This window comes from Pseudonaja textilis, chromosome 7 (genome assembly GCF_049901715.1).
Source record: "Pseudonaja textilis isolate UNSWEBS1 chromosome 7, rPseTex1.2, whole genome shotgun sequence".
Classification (NCBI taxonomy): Eukaryota; Metazoa; Chordata; class Lepidosauria; order Squamata; family Elapidae; genus Pseudonaja; species Pseudonaja textilis.
The window spans coordinates 45,521,843-45,540,796 of record NC_141996.1 but is presented as its reverse complement, the minus strand read 5'-3'; the positions used below and the strand labels follow the sequence as shown (position 1 = coordinate 45,540,796).

At 33.4% G+C, this 18,954-nt stretch overlaps 1 protein-coding gene across 1 annotated transcript in view; it reads left to right on the top strand.

The window, feature by feature from the left end:
- The first annotated feature begins 362 nt into the window (after window positions 1-362).
- The window catches only part of TMPRSS15 (transmembrane serine protease 15), a 64,061-nt gene continuing 45,469 nt past the window's right edge, over window positions 363-18,954 (top strand). Inside the window, exons 1-9 of the mRNA XM_087937905.1 lie at window positions 363-403; window positions 787-794; window positions 3,415-3,536; window positions 5,116-5,183; window positions 9,916-10,067; window positions 13,024-13,065; window positions 13,166-13,207; window positions 14,948-15,061; window positions 17,920-18,028. Of these exons, the coding sequence (XP_087794031.1) occupies window positions 363-403; window positions 787-794; window positions 3,415-3,536; window positions 5,116-5,183; window positions 9,916-10,067; window positions 13,024-13,065; window positions 13,166-13,207; window positions 14,948-15,061; window positions 17,920-18,028 (698 nt within the window). The remainder of the gene's footprint in view (window positions 404-786; window positions 795-3,414; window positions 3,537-5,115; window positions 5,184-9,915; window positions 10,068-13,023; window positions 13,066-13,165; window positions 13,208-14,947; window positions 15,062-17,919; window positions 18,029-18,954) is intronic.

Sequence of the window (18,954 nt, the reverse complement as noted above, 5' to 3'; positions counted from 1 at the left end):
CTGCTGTTGTCCCTAAAATGTTGGAAAAATATGTGAGGCAGGAGGCATTCTGGGTTTATCTCTTCAGTCAACTGATGACTCTACATGTGGAACTATAGGAGTGTAAAAAGACTCCCTGTTGCAAACTATTTATTCCACACCTTGTGGAATAAAATGAGATGTTTCCCCAATTATGTTTTTGAATGCGGCATCAATTTCTCATGCTACATATGGAAAGAGGCTTATAAATATGTCTTTAATATTGTTGTTGAGATACCATTTCTGTTATGAAATGAAACCAGTAGGAGATTTTAGTGATCAGAATAAGTTATATCATATACTGTATCTACTATAGCTCTCTTTAGAGGGAACAGTCAGTCACTATGAACGTCCAGAGTTTGCCAGCTAAGCCAATTGTCTTAAGGTACTATTTGGTAGGACTATAAAAAAAATAAGGTAATGAACTAGAATAGCATATTCATCTTCACTGTTCTCTCTTATATGTACATTTTTTAAGTTTAAATGCCTTTTTTCCAGCTACATAAAAAACAACTTTTCACTCCATGGAAACAGGTGATCCTCAGTTCTACTTTTGCATACATTAGAACTTCAATCGTAATTTGTAAAAACTGAAAGCTTCTAAAAAAATCCAAGTTTATAATAAATTCTCCTTAAAATTTCCTCATCCTCATATGTGAAGGTCCTCTAGCCACTTTGCATCTCACAGGCTCCAAAAATATTTTAGGTGTATTTCTTGTTCAGCAGATTTCCCATTACTGCTTTACATTTTGATTTATCTCTTGCCAGGTACAAAGGTAAATTGATCCATAATTTCCAGCACTTGGAAGTAACTATAAGCTAAACAACTGAAAGTATCAATGTGCAATTTCATTGCAATTTCGCTAGTAGCACATCAAAAAATAATGCAAAGTTGAAGATTAACATTTACAGCCCTGGCTTTTGAATATGTACATATGTTATCTTGAAAAATATTACCTTCTGGACATTACTATCATTAGTACTTTTTCTTTGGGTATAAAGTCTACTATATGACAGAACCTAGAAATGAAATTATTAAATGCATTATGATTAAAGCCTTTTGTTTTTTCATGTCTTATGATGTAAACCTCTGGAATCATTGAGTCCAGCAGTATATAAAAATAAATAATTAACTAGAATCATCTTAATTATATACCCATCCTCAAATTATAATTATTATTCTCAAAGTTACAGGAAACTGGCAGCAATTTCAGTTCCCAGATCAAAATGAATAAAAAAGTGGGATTCAAGAAGACAAACATCCCTTTTAACAATTATGAACTTTTTCTCACTGTTCTATTTATAATCTCCCTATGTATTTGTACTGTTTTATTAACATTTCTATGGTTGTTCAACAAGACAACTGAACAAGGTAAGAAACTACAACTTTGTAATTAGTTTTATGTTGAAAATGAACAATCTTAAATTGCTGTTGATATATACAGTATTTAATTGCTCATTTTGTTTGATACTGTAATGACTACTTGAAAAAAGCAACATATTAAAAGCAGATATTCTACCCTGGAAGTTTGTAACAGCATGATATATTTATAAGATATTGATTAACTATATATCTGAGAAGTTAGTGCTATATTTAATTTATTTTAAACAAACTTTAAAAATATGTTCTAATTATCATTTTTCATAATGTTGTATCTGTATACCATAAACTATAAGAAAACTGTTTCATGCCTAAGAGAAGTGTTAATCTTTCATTCTAATAATACTCTGAAAGTATTAGCTTCCTAACATCATACCTCATACTAAAATTGTCTGCCTATTATTGCTCTCTCACTAGTATCTCAGCAATATTAATCCAACTTGAAACTATTGATTTACATGACTAAAGCCATACATATTTTTATATGTATTATATCAGTTTTCTATGGTTTTATTAGTATGAATTAAAAACAACTCCAAGCCTCTTCTTAGGTCCAGTATGGTCTATGTCAGAGGTTTCCAAACTTGGCAACTTTAAGACTTGTAGACTTCAACTCTGAGAATTCTGAGAGTTGAAATCCACAAGTCTTAAAGTTGCCAAGTTTGGGGACCCGGGTCTATGTAATTAATTAAAGTAAATAAAACAATACAGCAAGATTGATGAAATTTAAATTAATAACTCAGTTTATATCATATACCTATCAGCACGGTATTATAAAGGAGGCTAATATAAAGAAGTCATTTTATCTTACAATAAAGCACTAATATAATTCTTAGTATGTGAATAGGGTTGGTTGACCATATATTTAGATCTGTAAAAAATAACACAACACTATTTTCCAGAAACATGAATCTAAGTGTTCTCAATTTGTATCAACTTCATAAACTTCTAAACATCAGACCTGGCTTTTTAAAAAATACATATTCTCCCACAACCACATCCTGGTCTTCAACTGTAGCATCATTAGTACAGAATAGTTCAGTTGTTTGTGTTCTGTCTGAACTAAGAATAGTCTTGGAGTTTCCGCTTATGCTGTTGTCAGAATGGATCATCCATTGTTTCCTAAGTACAGAAAAATATGATGTCACTCTCCATTAGGTCCCATGATTTGAATTGTTTTGTGTTCTAAGTTGTCTTAAGCCCTTTTAAACATAGGGTTTTTGATCTAGCAAGAATCTATCTGATTGACTACAACATTTGCCAAAGCTCCCTCACCTCCTATAGTTGATCATTAATCTGTGTAGCCATTTCATTCTGGACAGCTAGGCTCCTATGTTCTCTGCTTTTTTAATGATATTTTTTACAGTTGTTCCAGTGATTGTTTATTAATTCAATAAACTTTCTTTGACTCAGGTTTTCTCACCCTTTCACTGCATCTAATTCTTACATCTTTTGATTTCTATCCAAGTTTGGAAAAGTACATTTGTATTACTTCAATGCAATGGTGGGATTCAAACAATTTTACTACCGGTTCTGTGAGTGTAGCTTGGTGGGCATGGCATGGCTTGGTGGGGGCATGGCTTGGTGAGCATGGCAGGGGAAGGATACTATAAAATCCCATTCCCTCCCCACCCTACTAACCTGCTTTCCATTCTCCTGCGCAGGGCAACAAAAGAAGACCCAGCTGATCATCTGGGACTCAGGAGGCAGAGAATAGATGGGGGCAGGGCCAGTTAGGTGGTATTTGCTGGTTCTCTGAACTACTCAAAATTTCTGGTACCATTTCTCCAGAACTGTCAGAACCTGCTGAATACCACGTCTGTTTCAATGCTAGAAATAGAATGAAAACTGTATATAATGACAATATATGCAATTAAATATTTATTCCATCTCTACTTGCATAAATCCATTCATTCATATCTATTCATAGATAGAAAAAATTCAAAAAAAGTCTAAACTAATAATAGAATGAGAGAAACAATTTGCTTTCTCACTATACTTTTTTTTAAAATCAGGACCAAAAGACCATGAAGCAAAGGGAATATTTACAATAAAATCAGGAGCATTGTTCACCCCTGCTTTGCAAAATAAATCATCAGTAGACTTCAAAGTTCTTGCCTTTGATGTTCAGCAAATGGTAAAGATAAACTTATTTTTACTGAATTATTTCTGTATTTCCACCTTCCCTTTTTTGATTAAATAAGTCAATGCCCTATCAATATATGTGAATGAATGTGCAAGTGAGAAGAATATAAAAGCTATAGCACTTAAACTTATGTATGTTTTGCAGCCATCTCTAAGAGGTTTACAGAGTCAGCATATTGCCCCCACCAATCTAGGTTCCCATTTTACTGACCTCGGAAAGATGGAAGCTGAGTCAACCTTGAGCCAATAACAATCAAACTGCTGACAGCCAGCAGAATTGGCCTGCAAAACTGTATTCTACTCATTGTGCCACCATGCATGTGCATGTATAAGTCCATAAGAGATGGCATGTTCTGTGTTCATCAATTAAAGGTAATCCCTTCCCTGTTGTAGTGACTTCTCTATTATCTGCCTCCAATGTCACACTCATAGACATAGAAGACTTTTTCAAGCCTATGTGCAAGACATCTTTTTAAAAGGTTTTAACTATCTAAATATTCCCATAGATATTGAATTAGATTGACATACAAGCCCACTTTAAATGTAAATATATAATGTTGCTGACAAGTATGGTCAGGTATGTATTTTATTTTTATATTACTGCTTTTAAATTTTTATTTTTTAAAAACCTTTTTGTTGTTCAAAGTTTTTCTACAATAGAATGGCAATATACTGCAGGTTAAATAGCTACACAGAACTACAGTATAGACAGAAAAGTTTAGAAAGCAAGCAAATTCAAAAATTGTATATAGTATACAATATTACAATGCTAAGAACAAACAAAACATAGAAAAGAGCCATAGCTGTCTAGAGAAGGAAACCATGTGAGCTAACCAAAGAATATTCTTACAAGAGATTTGCCACCCACCATAATTTAAGGCCTGAAGGGATAACCAGGTTTTCAAACATTTTTAAACACAGTCACGATGGGAACTATAAGGGCCACTTAGGTGACATTGGTTGTGGAACTCAGAACATGAGCATTTGTCCAAGTTAAACATGTCATAAGTTTACAGTTCTTTACATTGCCACAAGAGATCCAAATCTAGTCCCGTTGAATTCCGTTGATGCTTATCTATTGCCAATTTAGTGCTGACCATAGATTGATTCTTGCTCATAGGCTTGAATAAATCTTCTATGTTGAAAAAGGTTTCGACATAGAAGATTTATTCAAGCCTATGTGCAAGAATGGTCCTGATTATTTGCCTCTGACAGTCAATTGATATAAATCAATTAGTGTATGCATATGTATGTGTGTATTCTTTTCCTTCATGGTCATTATTTTTGAGCAGAATAATGTAACTGCTGAATTAACAAAAGTTTATCTGTCTGTCTGTCGGATCAGCTTTCTTTTCTCTCTCTCTCTATATATATATCTACATCAACAAAGCCATGATATTATTTAAAAAATGTTAATTTGTAAGAAAAAAACCCCTGAATATTTCTTGCCTTTATAGGAAGAGGAGTTCAGGGGATTTTTTTTTTAGATATCATTTTTTTATATTTTTTATATTAGAAAAATATAAAATATATTCTACAATGTTTTATATTGTTCATCTTTGTATATTTAGATAGATGATATGTTACATGGAAGTGAACTTCAAAATGATTATAAGGGAAGTAAAGTTATACAGTTCAGGTAAGTTCATTTTGCATAAAAATTAATATTAGGATGGACATTATGTGCACATGTTTGAAATATTACTGAAATCATAGGATCTCTCACACTAGCATTATGTTTATTCCTCTTCATCTGCTTCTAAGGCTACAGTTTTAAAATCCATACATAATTGTCTTATGCTCAGTATAGATTCTGTTCTATGCTCTATAGGAAAATTGGAGTAAATTTTCCTTATTTCCTTATTACTTAATGAAAGAGTAGTAGTAAAAATAAATGAAAATTAAGGAAAGAAATCAAAAGTGGGGGAAAAGTTCCTTTGCTTTCCATTTATTAGCCCAAAGGAATCCATTCCTGAATGAAGCATACTTATAAATTATGAGCTATTATATAAGTGATCCTTAACCTAGAATTGTGATTGGAACTTCCATCACTAAGTGATGCGGTCATTAAGATGCACTTGATTTTATGATCTTTTTTTCCATGGTTGTTAACTCATTAAATGAATTATGCCACTATTAAATGAATGTAGTTTCTGCCTTTGAATTTGCTTGTCAGAAGTCCCTGGAAAGATAATAAATGGTGATCATAAGACCATGGGGGTCTGCAACTATCATAAATACATGCCAATTACGAGCACCCAAATTTTGATCACATGAATTTTGTGCAATGACCATAAATGGGAGGACTGCTCATAAGTCAATGTTCAGCAGTGATGTAACTTCAAACAGTCATTAAATGAATGATCGTAAGTTGAGAACTACCCTTAGAACCATACTGGTCTGGTACGATTTGCTAAAAAATATATTTTATTACTTTCTACTCTAGAGGCAAAAGAAAGAGTGACTGATCCCAAATCATCCAACCTAATGTCCTCCATAACAGAACTGGCTATCCCGGTTCATAACCACTCTCTTTACCTATCACAAAATTATGGAGGATGAATTTCTCCAGGAATCATTTTCTTTAGTCCATATCCTAATCAGATCTGTTAAGAAATAAGATGCGTTTCCTCATCATTCATTTTAACAATCATTGAATACCTTGGCTAATGTTATTAAAATATAGAATCACATTCTCAAGTTCAGTAGTTTTAATTGTCAGATTATTTTATATATGCTATAAATTAAAGAAGAGGGCAAATGTTTGGCTTAAATAAAAATGAAAGTATGTATTTGCTAACGTTTCACTAACCAGGATCATCATTCTCAAGTTCCACAGGATTAGCTATCCCATTATATTAATAAAAAGTTAAATAAGAGGGTAAATCTTTTACTTGAATAAAAATGAAGATATGCTGTATACAGACAAACATCTCCAGAGCAATATCCATTTCAGTATTCTAAAACTCTCATTCATAGTCTAGTCCAGAATTCTGGAATTTTTGATGAAATCTTGTCCAAGTCATAACCACTCTCAAGTCTGTTTAGCTTTTAACATTAGACAATCTCAGCCTGGTTTTATGTTCCTCATTTCAATTAACAGATGGATTATTGTGATAGTGCTCTAAATCCATGTAATCATCATAGACCAAAACATGATTTTAAACATGACAGTAGAAATCATATTATGCATATAATTTGTAGAGGTTTTTATCTTTCACTTCTCAAGTTATGAGGTTCATGAAATCTTTCTTCATACATAGTACTTAAAAGTGATAAAAATAGGAGTCTACTCTCATACACTTGACATAAAATTCTGTGTGGTTTAGTTCGGGTTTCGATTTTAGCTTTATTAATCAGTAAACCATAGGTTAACAAAGTGTGATTTAATTGTGAAATGTGATCCTTTAGAATGGCTGTTCAATATTTAACAAGAACAAGCAGTTCTTGTTGAATTGATTGCAAACCAAACCCATTCAACTTGTAGAACTTTGATTTCATTACTTTTTTGTCTGCAGTACATGTATCCTTTTAATTCAAAGAACATTTCCTTGCAATTTTTCTATTGAAAACATGCATTGTATTACAATGTTCTTTGTTGCAATCTGATTTCATATTTGAAATTCTGATAAGTCAGAAACATAGCATAGAAATAATTGCCTAAAGCATTACAGTATATGAATCATTTAAGAAATTAAAGGAAAAGTCTTTGAATATACTGCACCTTCCCTTTGACCTTAAAAGAATTAACCATCTCTTAGTCATTGCTGCCTCAGTGACAAAATACTGATATAGGTCTTTACAATGACTAAAGGCTGTAACTGAAACAAATGTTTCTTTACATCAACAGAAGAAAAATATATAGTTACCACTAACCTCAGTCCTATTCTTGCTAGAGAAAATGATACAGAGAATAACTGACAATAAGAAAATTAAACTAATATGATGATGGCAATAGATGAAGTTATCTAGTTTAGATAAACTGTAAGATGCTAGATAATTTTAATAGTCTGCAACAAAAAACCAAGCTCAGAGGGTAGCAAGGACCCCTCATTTGTGGAAAATACCAATGTTCCAGTTAAAGGATAGAAGACGAAAAAGATATGTCACATCAACAACAATATATAGAAGACAAATTCAGATAAAATTTACTACATTTTTAGACTCTCAGAGACTAAGTGGACTTATCTCAGGGTAATTTGGCAACATCAATAAATCATATTTTAAATAGCATCCTTTGATCTTATTTCTTGGCTGCGCTGGATAATATTTTTAAAAATTAATAAGATACAATAAAATGAAGTACAAAACTACTTATTTCACTTAAAACAATGCCACATAGTCAAGATAAAGCTATAAGCTAGGAGAGTCCAACCATGTGGGGGTTACAAATAACATGTTAACATAACAGTCTTCAAGAATATAATATGTAATATACCTGGTGCTCTCATGAATTTCTATGGAATAGCAACATGATTAAAAAGAGTTATTTTATAGTTCCATGGTACAACTCCTTCAGAAAATGTATTTCCAATGAAAATAAAGGTGAGGTATTGAGCAATTAATTGCTCTTATGTTAAAACCCCACATCTTTTGGAAAATTGATTTTGTTAATGTCAATTTATCAATGGACATAAATTTTAAATTTTATTTTTTAAAATTAAAGTTCAAGTTTAAATTGTAAAGTGTAATTTAAATTATTTTAAAGTTAAATTTAAAAAGTATATCATGTTAATTACTTTCAACCACTGCACTTCAATTATTTGCAATTTGTACTCCTTTATTCCTTACTGTGTATCTATATAAATGTATAAAGGAAGTAATAACTGATCATCATTCTGGATTCTGTGGATTTATCTGTATCTAAATTTTAAATTTATTTTTTTACATATAATCATAATTTCCTCATTGGTCTTAGACTGGTTAAGCAGATTGTTAAACTTATAATAGTTTTAATATTAATTAGTTCATTTATTAATATCATTGCTTGATTGTAAACATGATTTCTATCTATGTAAGACAGATGTCTGATTCCATGTCTTTTTAAATTAATATGTTTAAGAAAATAGGAAGCTATTATATTGATATAAGCCATTGTCCTATTTATGTGATCTCCCAATTGAAGAGTAGCTTGGCCCACTCATTCCAACTGAAGAGGCTTGCTATGGGTCCCATCTGCTGAGGAATTCAAACAGGCAGGTTCTAGGAGAAGAGACTTTTCTGCTGTGACCCCATCCCTGTGGAATACTCTACCACCGAAGGCAACGACTACTCCAGTGGTGGTATTCAGCCGCTTTGCACCGGTTCAACTGAACTGGTAGTGTGAGTTGCAGAACTGGTAGTAACTTCTGGCTGGCCATGCCCCCAACCCAGTCACCCAGTCACTGCTCACTTACTTGCCCCATCCACCCAATGCTCGCTCACCCCGGCTCACCTGCCTGATGCACGCTGCCCAGTCACTTCTTAAAGTATTTCTTTTTTTCCCCCTCCCGACAATCAGCTGTTCCTAATATCAGCTGTGCTGGGATTCCTCTCACTTACTTACTGCTTTGACAAGGAGGCTTCCCTGAGGCCCAGGAAGGCAAAAATGGAGGGAGGCACAGCCCCCCACCCCCTCCATCTTTTGCCTTCCTGGGCCCCAGGGAGGCCCCAAAATGAAGCATGGGGGAGTTCTGTGTGCCGCTCCTGTCCTCCATTTTCTAACTTCCTGAACCCAAGGGAAGCCATCTGGGAGCAAAAACACCCCCCCCAGGAGACTTCTCTGAGGCTCAGAATGCCCCAGAACAGAGTGCAGGGGAGTGCTGAGTGCCCCTCCTATCTTCCTTTTTCTGCCTGACTGAGCCCAAAGGAAGCCTTCTGAGAGCAAAAATGCCCCCCAGGAGGCTTCTCTGAGGCCCAGAAAGCCCAAAAAACAGTGCGGGGATGTTGCAAAAAACCACGCCCACCCAGTCACATGGCCACGCCCCCTAGCCATGCCTACAGAACCAGTAGTGCAAAAAAATGAATCCCATCACTAAACTACTCCCACCATTTTGGCTTTCTGGAACAGTATTGAAACATGACTTCTCCAATTGGAAGGGCCCTACATACAAACTGGCTCTCTAAGTTAATCAAAGTGGGTGGAAAGCAAGCATGTTTTAAACAAAAAAATACACACACACCCTTTTTGTTGCCTTTTAGCCTTTAAATTTGTTACAAACAATTTCAGTGTTATATAGTTAGATGTATATGATGTTATAAAAAAGGAGGAAAATTCAAGCCATTAAGAATCATGCTAGTTTAGTGCCATGATTCTGGTTATTCATCTGTTATTCAATAAAAATCAATGTATGTTTGTATACTAATTTTTGTTGTTGTTTATCTCTGTCCAGAAATGGTAGTGTAATTGTACTCTTCAAACTTTTCTTTGTACGGTGGGTGTCTGAAGTAAAGATAAAGAATGTGTTGGTCTATGGCATCAAAGAGAATAAAAGTGAACTCTTACAGACTTTTAACATTGATGTGAACAGTATAGAAATAACAGGTAATCCACATTTTTTTTTTAAATACAGGAAAGTGTTATCTAATTGGTTATTTTCTGCCAATTCTTGCTTTGATACTGGCATCTTCACCACTGTATTTATGTTCATACCAACACTTTCTATTGCTTTCCATTGTAAAATATTTATGATCCCAATATGCATAGATAAATAGATAGATGATAGATAGTAGATTTTATATTTGTGTATGTGTGTGTGTGCGTGTGTATGTAACTCGAAAAATTAGAATATCATGCAAAAGTTCATTTATTTCAATAATGCAAGTTAAAAGGTGAAACTAATATATGAGATAGACTCATTACATGCAAAGCAAGATAGTTCAAGCCGTGATTTGTTATAATTGTGATGATTATGGCTTACAGCTCATGAAAACTCCAAATCCACAATCTCAGAAAATTAGAATATTACATGCAATCAATAAAACAAGGATTGTACATAGAACAATATCGGACCTCTGAAAAGTATAAGCATGCAAATGTACTCAGTACTTGGTTTGGCCCCGCTTTGCAGCAATTACTGCTTCAATGCGGTGTGGCATGGAAGCTATCAGCCTGTGGCTCTGCTGAGGTGTTATGGAAGACCAGGATGCTTCAATAGCGGCCTTCAGCTCTTCAGCATTGTTTGGTCTTTTTCTCTTGGCAATGCCCCATAGATTCTCTATGGGGTTCAGGTCAGGTAAGTTTACTGGCCAATCAAGCACAGTAATCCCATGGTCATTGAACCAGGTTTTGGTGCTTTTGGCAGTGTGGGCAGGTAGCAAGTCCTGCTGGAAAATGAAGTCAGCATCCTATAAAGCTTGTCCGCGGAAGGATTAATTAAGTGCTCCAAAATCTCCTGGTAGATGGCTGCGTTGACCCTGGACTTAATTAAGCACAGTGGACCAACACCAGCAGATGACATGGCTCCCCAAATCAACACAGACTGTGGAAACTTCACACTGGACTTCAAGCATCGTGCAGTGTGTGCCTCTCCATTCTTCCTCCAGACTCTGGGTCCTTGGTTTCCAAATGAGATGCAAAAGTTGCTCTCATCAGAAAAGAGGACTTTGGACCACTGAGCAACAGACCAGGTCTGTTTTTCTTTAGCCCAGGTATCACCACTTCTGATATTGTTTGTTGTTCAGGAGTGGCTTGACAAGAGGAGTACGACAGTTGAAGCCCATGTCCAGGATCTGTCTGTGTGTGGTGGCTCTTGATGCACTGACTCCAGCCTCAGTCCACTCCTTGTGAAAGTCCCCAACACTTTTGAATGGCCTTTTCCTGCTAATCCTCTCCAGGCTGCGGTCATCCCTGCTGCTTGTGCACCTTTTTCGCCCAACCCTTCCACATAACTTTCAATTAATGTGCTTTGGTACAGCACTTTGGGAACATCCAACTTATTTTGCAATTACCTTTTGAGGTTTTCCCTCCTTATGGAGGGTGTCAGTGATAGTTTTCTGCACAACTGTCAGGTCAGCAGTCTTTCCCATGATTGTGATTCCTACTGAACCAGACTGAGAGACCATTTAAAGGCTCAGGAACCCTTTGCAGATGTAATGGCTTAATTAGCTGATTAGAGTGGGACACTTTGAGCCTTTTCACAATATTCTAATTTTCTGAGATTGTAGATTTGGGGTTTCATGAGCCATAATCATCTCAGTTATGACATATCACGGTTTGAACTATCTTGCTTTGCATGGAATGAGTCTATCTCATATATTAGTTTCACCTTTTAACTTGCTTTACTAAATAAATGAACTTTTACACAATATTCTAATTTTTCGAGTTTCACCTGTATGTGTGGGTGTGTCTCTCTCTCTGTGTGTGGGTGTGTATACACACACACACACATATGAAAATTATTCCAAGTTTCAAACTCACGATTGGCTAGAAGGTGAAACATTTTTCCAGCAAGAATGAAATATTAATAATATGGTCTCACATGACTACATGGCTATGTGAATCTGGGAGTGGGGGAGAGACTTCATATTCATTAAACCAGCTTAAAGGGGTTTACAAAGTATTTTTTCATATTTTAAAGATAGTACTGAGCCTTAAAACTCTGATCGAAATGTTATTTGAGATTCAGGATCTGCTGTTCTTCTTTTTCCAATGAACCTGGTGATTATGAAAAACTGGGGTGATTTATTTAGTTCATAACATATATACAATTTTTTCTCTATTTTGTAATCAGTGATGTTACCTAGTTTGAGTAATGAAATGTCTGCAAGAAAATAAGCAAGCTCAGAGAGTATCAAGGACTCCTCATTTCAACCCTGAGCTACAAATATTCTCCCTTATTTTGTAATTGCTATAATCCATGCACTTAAAAAAAATATTTTATAGCATACATTGTGTAGGAATATTTAAAGTATCATACTTTATATTCAAAATTTGAACTCCAAACTGAAATTACTTGGGAAAAAATCCATCACTTGGCACAAATTTCCTCCTTTCTTGTCTTTGATTCCTATATATAAATTGCTCTCTTACAGTTTATCTCACATGGCTGAAGTTGTTTTAGTTGATGATACAGAAACATTTTCATTTCTTTTATCAACTTAACTTAGAAGATCAAATTCTAAACAGTACTGTGTATAATTCAATGGTAGGTTAGAAATTTAACAATATCAATATGTAATAACATATAATATATTGAAGGAATATAAAGTCAGGAAGCAGAACAAAATTACAATCACAAGCAAAAAAAATGTTTATATTGAGCTTTGATTTTATTTAGAAATAATTGCACAGGGAGAGGCTGTTCATTTGCTTTACTTTCTGTTTCACTAATTTTGGAATATTTACTAACAACCCTTTCGTAACACCTAGTTAATACGAACAAAATTCATTCATTTTTTGCATTATTGTATAAAGTGAAAATAATAAATACAAATTAAGTTAGAAACATAAAGCAGAATTTTTATGATTTTTTAAAAAGTCTGTTTGGTTCATTTTGCAGATTTGGGAATATTTACTTCAAGCAGTCCTTTGACAACATCCGGTTAGTCAATACAAAATGCATATTATTGTTTTATTAATTAATGAAAACCCCTTGAGAAAATTATCCCTTTTTTCTTTATTTTGTTTGATTTATTTTGCAGATTTGGAAATATTTAGTACAAGCAGTCCTTCAACAACTTCTGGTTCATAAATATAGAATGTACCACTACACTGGAGAACTTTTCATTCTATTAATTAATAAAAACAGCTTTTAAAAAATTAACTTTTTCTTTTGTTGTTTGATTCACTTTCCAGGATTGGGGATAACTAGTACAACTATTTCAACAACACCTGGTTAGTAAATACAGATTTTATTGTTTTAGTTGATGATACAGAAACATTTTCATTTCTTTTATCAACTTAACTTGGAAGATCAAATTCTAAACAGTACTGTGTATAATTCAATGGTAGGTTAGAAATTTAACAATATCAAGATGTAATAACATATAACTTAGGTACGGTATATAGAATCCCCCAACTTTTTAAAATAAAATTGCTTTGTGAAAAAATTTTCATATTAGTTTTAGTTTTGTAATTGAAACTTTCACTTTCCAGGGCTAAGCACAATAAATACAAGTTCTGATTTCATTTAAGTTAATATATAGATTGTGACATGTTAAAAAAATAAAACAGATTAAAATTCTGGGTAAACAAATTGTATTTATTTAATTTTCAAACTCAAACATACATAGTCATTTTTTTAAGTACACTAATGTCCTTTTATCTATTTTTATAACAAAAATATATGTGTATATATATATGTGTGTTTCTTCTAGAATATATCTATCTATTCAAATAATTACAAATAATTTTCATTATTTTATAACACATTCAAATACTGGATTCGGGAATATTACTCTTTTTCTGTAACAGTGAATTGATTTCTATCTATTTTATTAATTGGAACATATAACAATTGGTAAATATTTAGATAAATAAGCCTCATTTTTAAACTTACATTTCAACATGAGTTTGTTAAATGAATCTCTCTCTCTCTCTCTCCCCCCCTTCCGTGTGTGTGTGTGTGTGTGTGTGTGTGTGTCTCTGTGTGTGTGTGTGTCTTTGTGTATGTGTATCACTTTAACTTGGAAAGAAAATCAGTAACCACAAGTAAACATACCCAATGGATTCATTTTCCTTCTCCAGTAGATGGCATTGTTGTTTAGTTTTCAGAAGAACAAATAAAAAATAAATAAAATAAATACAATAAAATAAATTAAAATAACTCTGTTGTTGACATCAGCAAAAAATTGTTCTGGCAAATTTCATAAATTTTGCCATTGGAAATAATCAAGGCTAAACTTTCTCACTTAATTTAATAGCAGGATTAAGTTTCCAGAATAAGGAGAAAACATCTCATTAAAGAAAGGCATAGCTCAGTAATTTTATCTATTTCTAAAAATTCACATTTATTGTGATCATAGTAATATTTCCACTATTATTTAACATTATTATTGTGTCAGTTTACTGAGTGCATTTATAATTCATCTTCAATACAAAACTCTCAGTAAAAAGCCACTAGAAAGCAAGCCCGCTTTTATTGTCAGGTGCTAGATAATAACAGAGAGAGAATCCAATCTAAAGCCACTTCAAAAGTTTTATTTCAGATGAGTAGCTGTCTTACTTTATACTACATCAATCTCCATTGCATATTCACATCACAGAGTACAGTATAGGTCAATGTGAAACAGAACTTTCTTAGACAAATAAATTATGGAATTTTTCATTACATTTTAAGAAGTCCCTTTAATTGCCTATTTCTGAAAATATGTCATTCAAATGTAAGATAATTGAATAGGTTCTTGATTATATCCTATGGGTGGAATATTTTCTATTCTGGAATACAAAAATTAATCATGTATTCTTTTTGAAATATATGTTAGGTAAATGTTTGCCTTCAGATGATCTTTGCGCTGATGATGAAAGCTGCATCAGAAAGGAATTATTTTGTGATGGAATACCACACTGCCCAGATGGCTCAGATGAAAACAGATGTGGTAAGAATGTAAACTTCTGTAATTAGCCTCTGGATTTCCAGAGGAATGTTTAATATGAATGTTTAAAATATAAAAATAAACTAAGTCAAGCAGGGCTGGCATTTGTTTTGTTTTACTTTTCAGATATAAATTCTTCAAACGTTTATTTAAAAAATTCTCTTCTAAGAATATTAATAGATAATTTATTGTGGTTGTCAATACTGTATGACAGATAGTTTTGTGTAGTGGTTAGGGTGCCATTTTATAAACCAGGAGAACATGAATTCCAGTCCTCCCTTAACCATAAAGCCACTTGGCAATGTTGGGCTAGTCAATCTCTTTTATCCCAAGGAAGCAGCCAATGGCAATCCACTTCTTAAATGTTGTCAAGAAAACTGGAGAGACTCGTCCAGGTAGTCACTAGGAGACTGACACTCTCCTCTCCTCCCTCCCTCCCTCCCTCCTCTCTCTCTCTCTCTCTCTCTCTCTCTCTCACACACACACACACACACACACACAAATAATTGTGGTCTACAAAGGAGTCTTATATTATTATGTACATATTTAACTTTTATGCTAAACAATATGTATATTTGATACTGCCTTCAGTTATGCTTATGGTAATACTTACAATTGTGCACTGGATATGCTAAATCCTAAATGAAATTGGGAGACTTTGAGCTGATTCTATGGTTCCTCCATGTGAAGGGAAATGCTTATAAAAAGCAATCTGAATTGAACCTTCAAAAGACTTGTGCATAATTTGAAGCCACTATCAATATATTCCCTTCTATGTAATCCCTTTTGATAAAAAGGAGTCGGATACTTCCAATCTGAATTGTGCATGATCTTCCTTTCTTATTAATGGAAATATCTTCTTCAGTACTTTTACTTTATTTACTTCCCTTATTCTTGAAAAATTCAATTTTCCCATCTGGCAAAAAAGACAAAAAGGTTGCACTCACCCTCTGAGAATATAAGCAGTTTCTGATCTGAAAAGTTTCCTGAGAAAGACATAATATTTTTATAAAGAAAATGTAGCTGTATGAATGCATTGCATATACAATGCATTTTTCACTTTTGTCATATTCAATTAAATTCAATTTATTACAGTCATAGACCAGAGATTTTCTCATATTCATATTTTATTTTATGTTCATCCAATATTTAGCTTTGTCTACAGAACATAATGTTTTCAAAATTTTAACATTATTTTCTTATAATTATCTCAAAGTTCAGGTTCCAATATATTAGTATAACAAAAGAATTATAGATATTTGAAAATTGTCTTCTGGTTGTCTATAAAATATTTATTTAACCACCTTATTGGTGACATTTAAAGCCATTCAAACAAAAAATAGAGGGGGGGGTGTTCCTCCTTCCCTGGTCATCAAGTAGATTATAACAAGGAAACAGCAATGAATATATGAAAATTGTAGAAATATTTTAGAGCGATGCAAAGGTCCTCCTTTTCAATCTTCCAGTCATGAAATTCATTAACTCATCTGCTAATGAAACTCACTGAAAAATCCAGCTAACTGAGAAATTTAGTTTAGCTGATTATTCTCATTGTCTGTTTATCATGTACAAACTATGAGTTGCAGGCTTCGTTTTTTTCAAGTTAAATTAACTCAAAAATTTCTACCAAGAACTCATTATTTACTTAGAGAAGATCACTTCAATTACTAAATATACAGTTAACATTAATGTCCTTTGTTTGAGGTTCCAATAAGAATTGCATGTAGTCAAGATGTTAAGTTCCATTTCTCATACCATAATGTCCATAAAGTGCAGGATGCTAGATATCAATCAGAAAAGCAATTTAATGTTTTGATTATCATTTGTAATATTCAGAACTACAAATAGTAAACTTGAAGGGCCCAGAGCACCTCTATATGGAGAATTCACAAAGAGCAGAAAGAAGATATTTGCAAAATTATGGTGCATTATATTTTGCAGCTTTTCAGTATTGCTTTTTTTTCATTCACCAAATGACAAAATTAATTCTACATGTGAAATCATGTAGAAATTGTGTATATTAATAATGTACACTGCACTGATATTTTATTGACAAAAGTTCTGTACATGATAGGTATATAAAGCCAAGAGCCAATTTGGTTTAGTGGTTAAGGCAGCAGGCTAGAAAACAGGAGAACATGATTTCAGCTCTTGAGCTCTTTCTCAGCTCAGCCCATCTCACAGGATTATTGTTGTGGGGGAAATAGGAGGAAGAAGATGTGTTGGATATATTTGCTGTCTTTAGTTATTTGTAATAATAATAATAAAGGTGGAATACAAATTAATGAATTAAAGGCACAGTAAAGGTATAATTTTAATAGTTTCAATAAATCAGTGCATATCTCAACTAAAATATAACTAACAAATAACCCAAGAAGCCCTCCTTTCATAAAATTAAGCAACTCTTCAATATCTTAATTCAGCTTTCAAAACATAAGTACTACTGATGTACTGAACTATTAACAACAATACAACTTTCTGAAAATCCAGAGTTATGTAGAATATAATTTTATTAAGCAAATTTTTATTTTATTTTTTTAAAGATGTTGTTTCAGAATGATTAAACTCTTTGTTCAATCTTTATAGTTTGAAGTATTATTTTGAAGTGGTATTTTTTTGATGATTAATAATTTTTGTTATTTTTAAATAGTTTTTCTAAACTTAGAATTTTATTTGAGTCACACAGAATCTGTCTCTAGATAATACACATAAATTAAAATTTGTTTTCTAATCAATGACATTATTTTTTGAGTGGACATATTTTTATCATTACCAATATTTACTCTATCAAAGATGAAATACTTTGAAATAAAATCAAACTGTTTTATTTTCCTCATTTCTTTATCACCCTGCATTTACAGCTACACCTTGTGATGGAAAATTCATTCTAGATGGCTTGTCTGGATCTTTCCATTTTATTCATTATCCAGAACCCTATAGCTCAAATCTTTTTTGTCGATGGATAATAAAGTAAGGAACTTTATAACATTCTAGATTTTAACTGAACACTTTCTGCAATCAAAGTGATCTTTCTTCCTTATATTAATATTTTAACTGTTTAATTTATGCAATCTAGCCAATATTTATCATGATGCTCCTCATAGATCTATGTGTCAGGGTTCCAACCGATGCCCTAATTAAATCATGAGCCTCAGGCAAGCTTCAAAAGAAATTCAGTTATTTATTAGGAGCTTTATGTCGGCACGGACCAAATGGAGCCAACTCTGACCTCACTTAATTCGTGCTTTGGCTCTGACCCTGCTTCCCTCTCCCCTCAAGGTGTGTCATCAATCACATTCCCCAACAAAGCAATTTTGTGGATTGTAGAAACCATTTCCTCTGGCCACTGTGGATTTCTGTAGAGATGACCTTGATGTGCTGGCTGGAATGTGCTTTGTTTTGATTGAAATACAAGCTCCTTGATGCAGCTGTGAAGTTCAATTCCCCATCCCCCTTTTCTAGGCAACTCGAGGGCAGGTCAGGGATGCTTCATGAGTTGACACCATATTTTCCTAATATTGCAATGGCTATCTAATTTGAAAGCATAACAAACCATTCTCTAGCTAACTCATGTGAGCCATTTTCTTATTTATTTAATTATTTCATTTGTAAGCTACTTCCAAGTGGTTATAGGCAAAAAATAACAAAATAGGAAAAAAATACAGCTTTCTTGAAAATACAACCTACCCCAGAAACAAGCCCTAATTTGATTTTCATAGCTCTGCCTAATATAAGCCTTACCCCAAAACTAAGCCCTGGTTAAGTCTTGCCCACCACCTGGTTGTATAAGGTGGGGTGAGGTGTATGTATAAAAATAAAGTTAGGGAGTGGGTAGAGGGATGGAGCTGCCCCATGCACCTGCTTACCTTAGGACTGCTGCAGCCAGGTCCCCCATG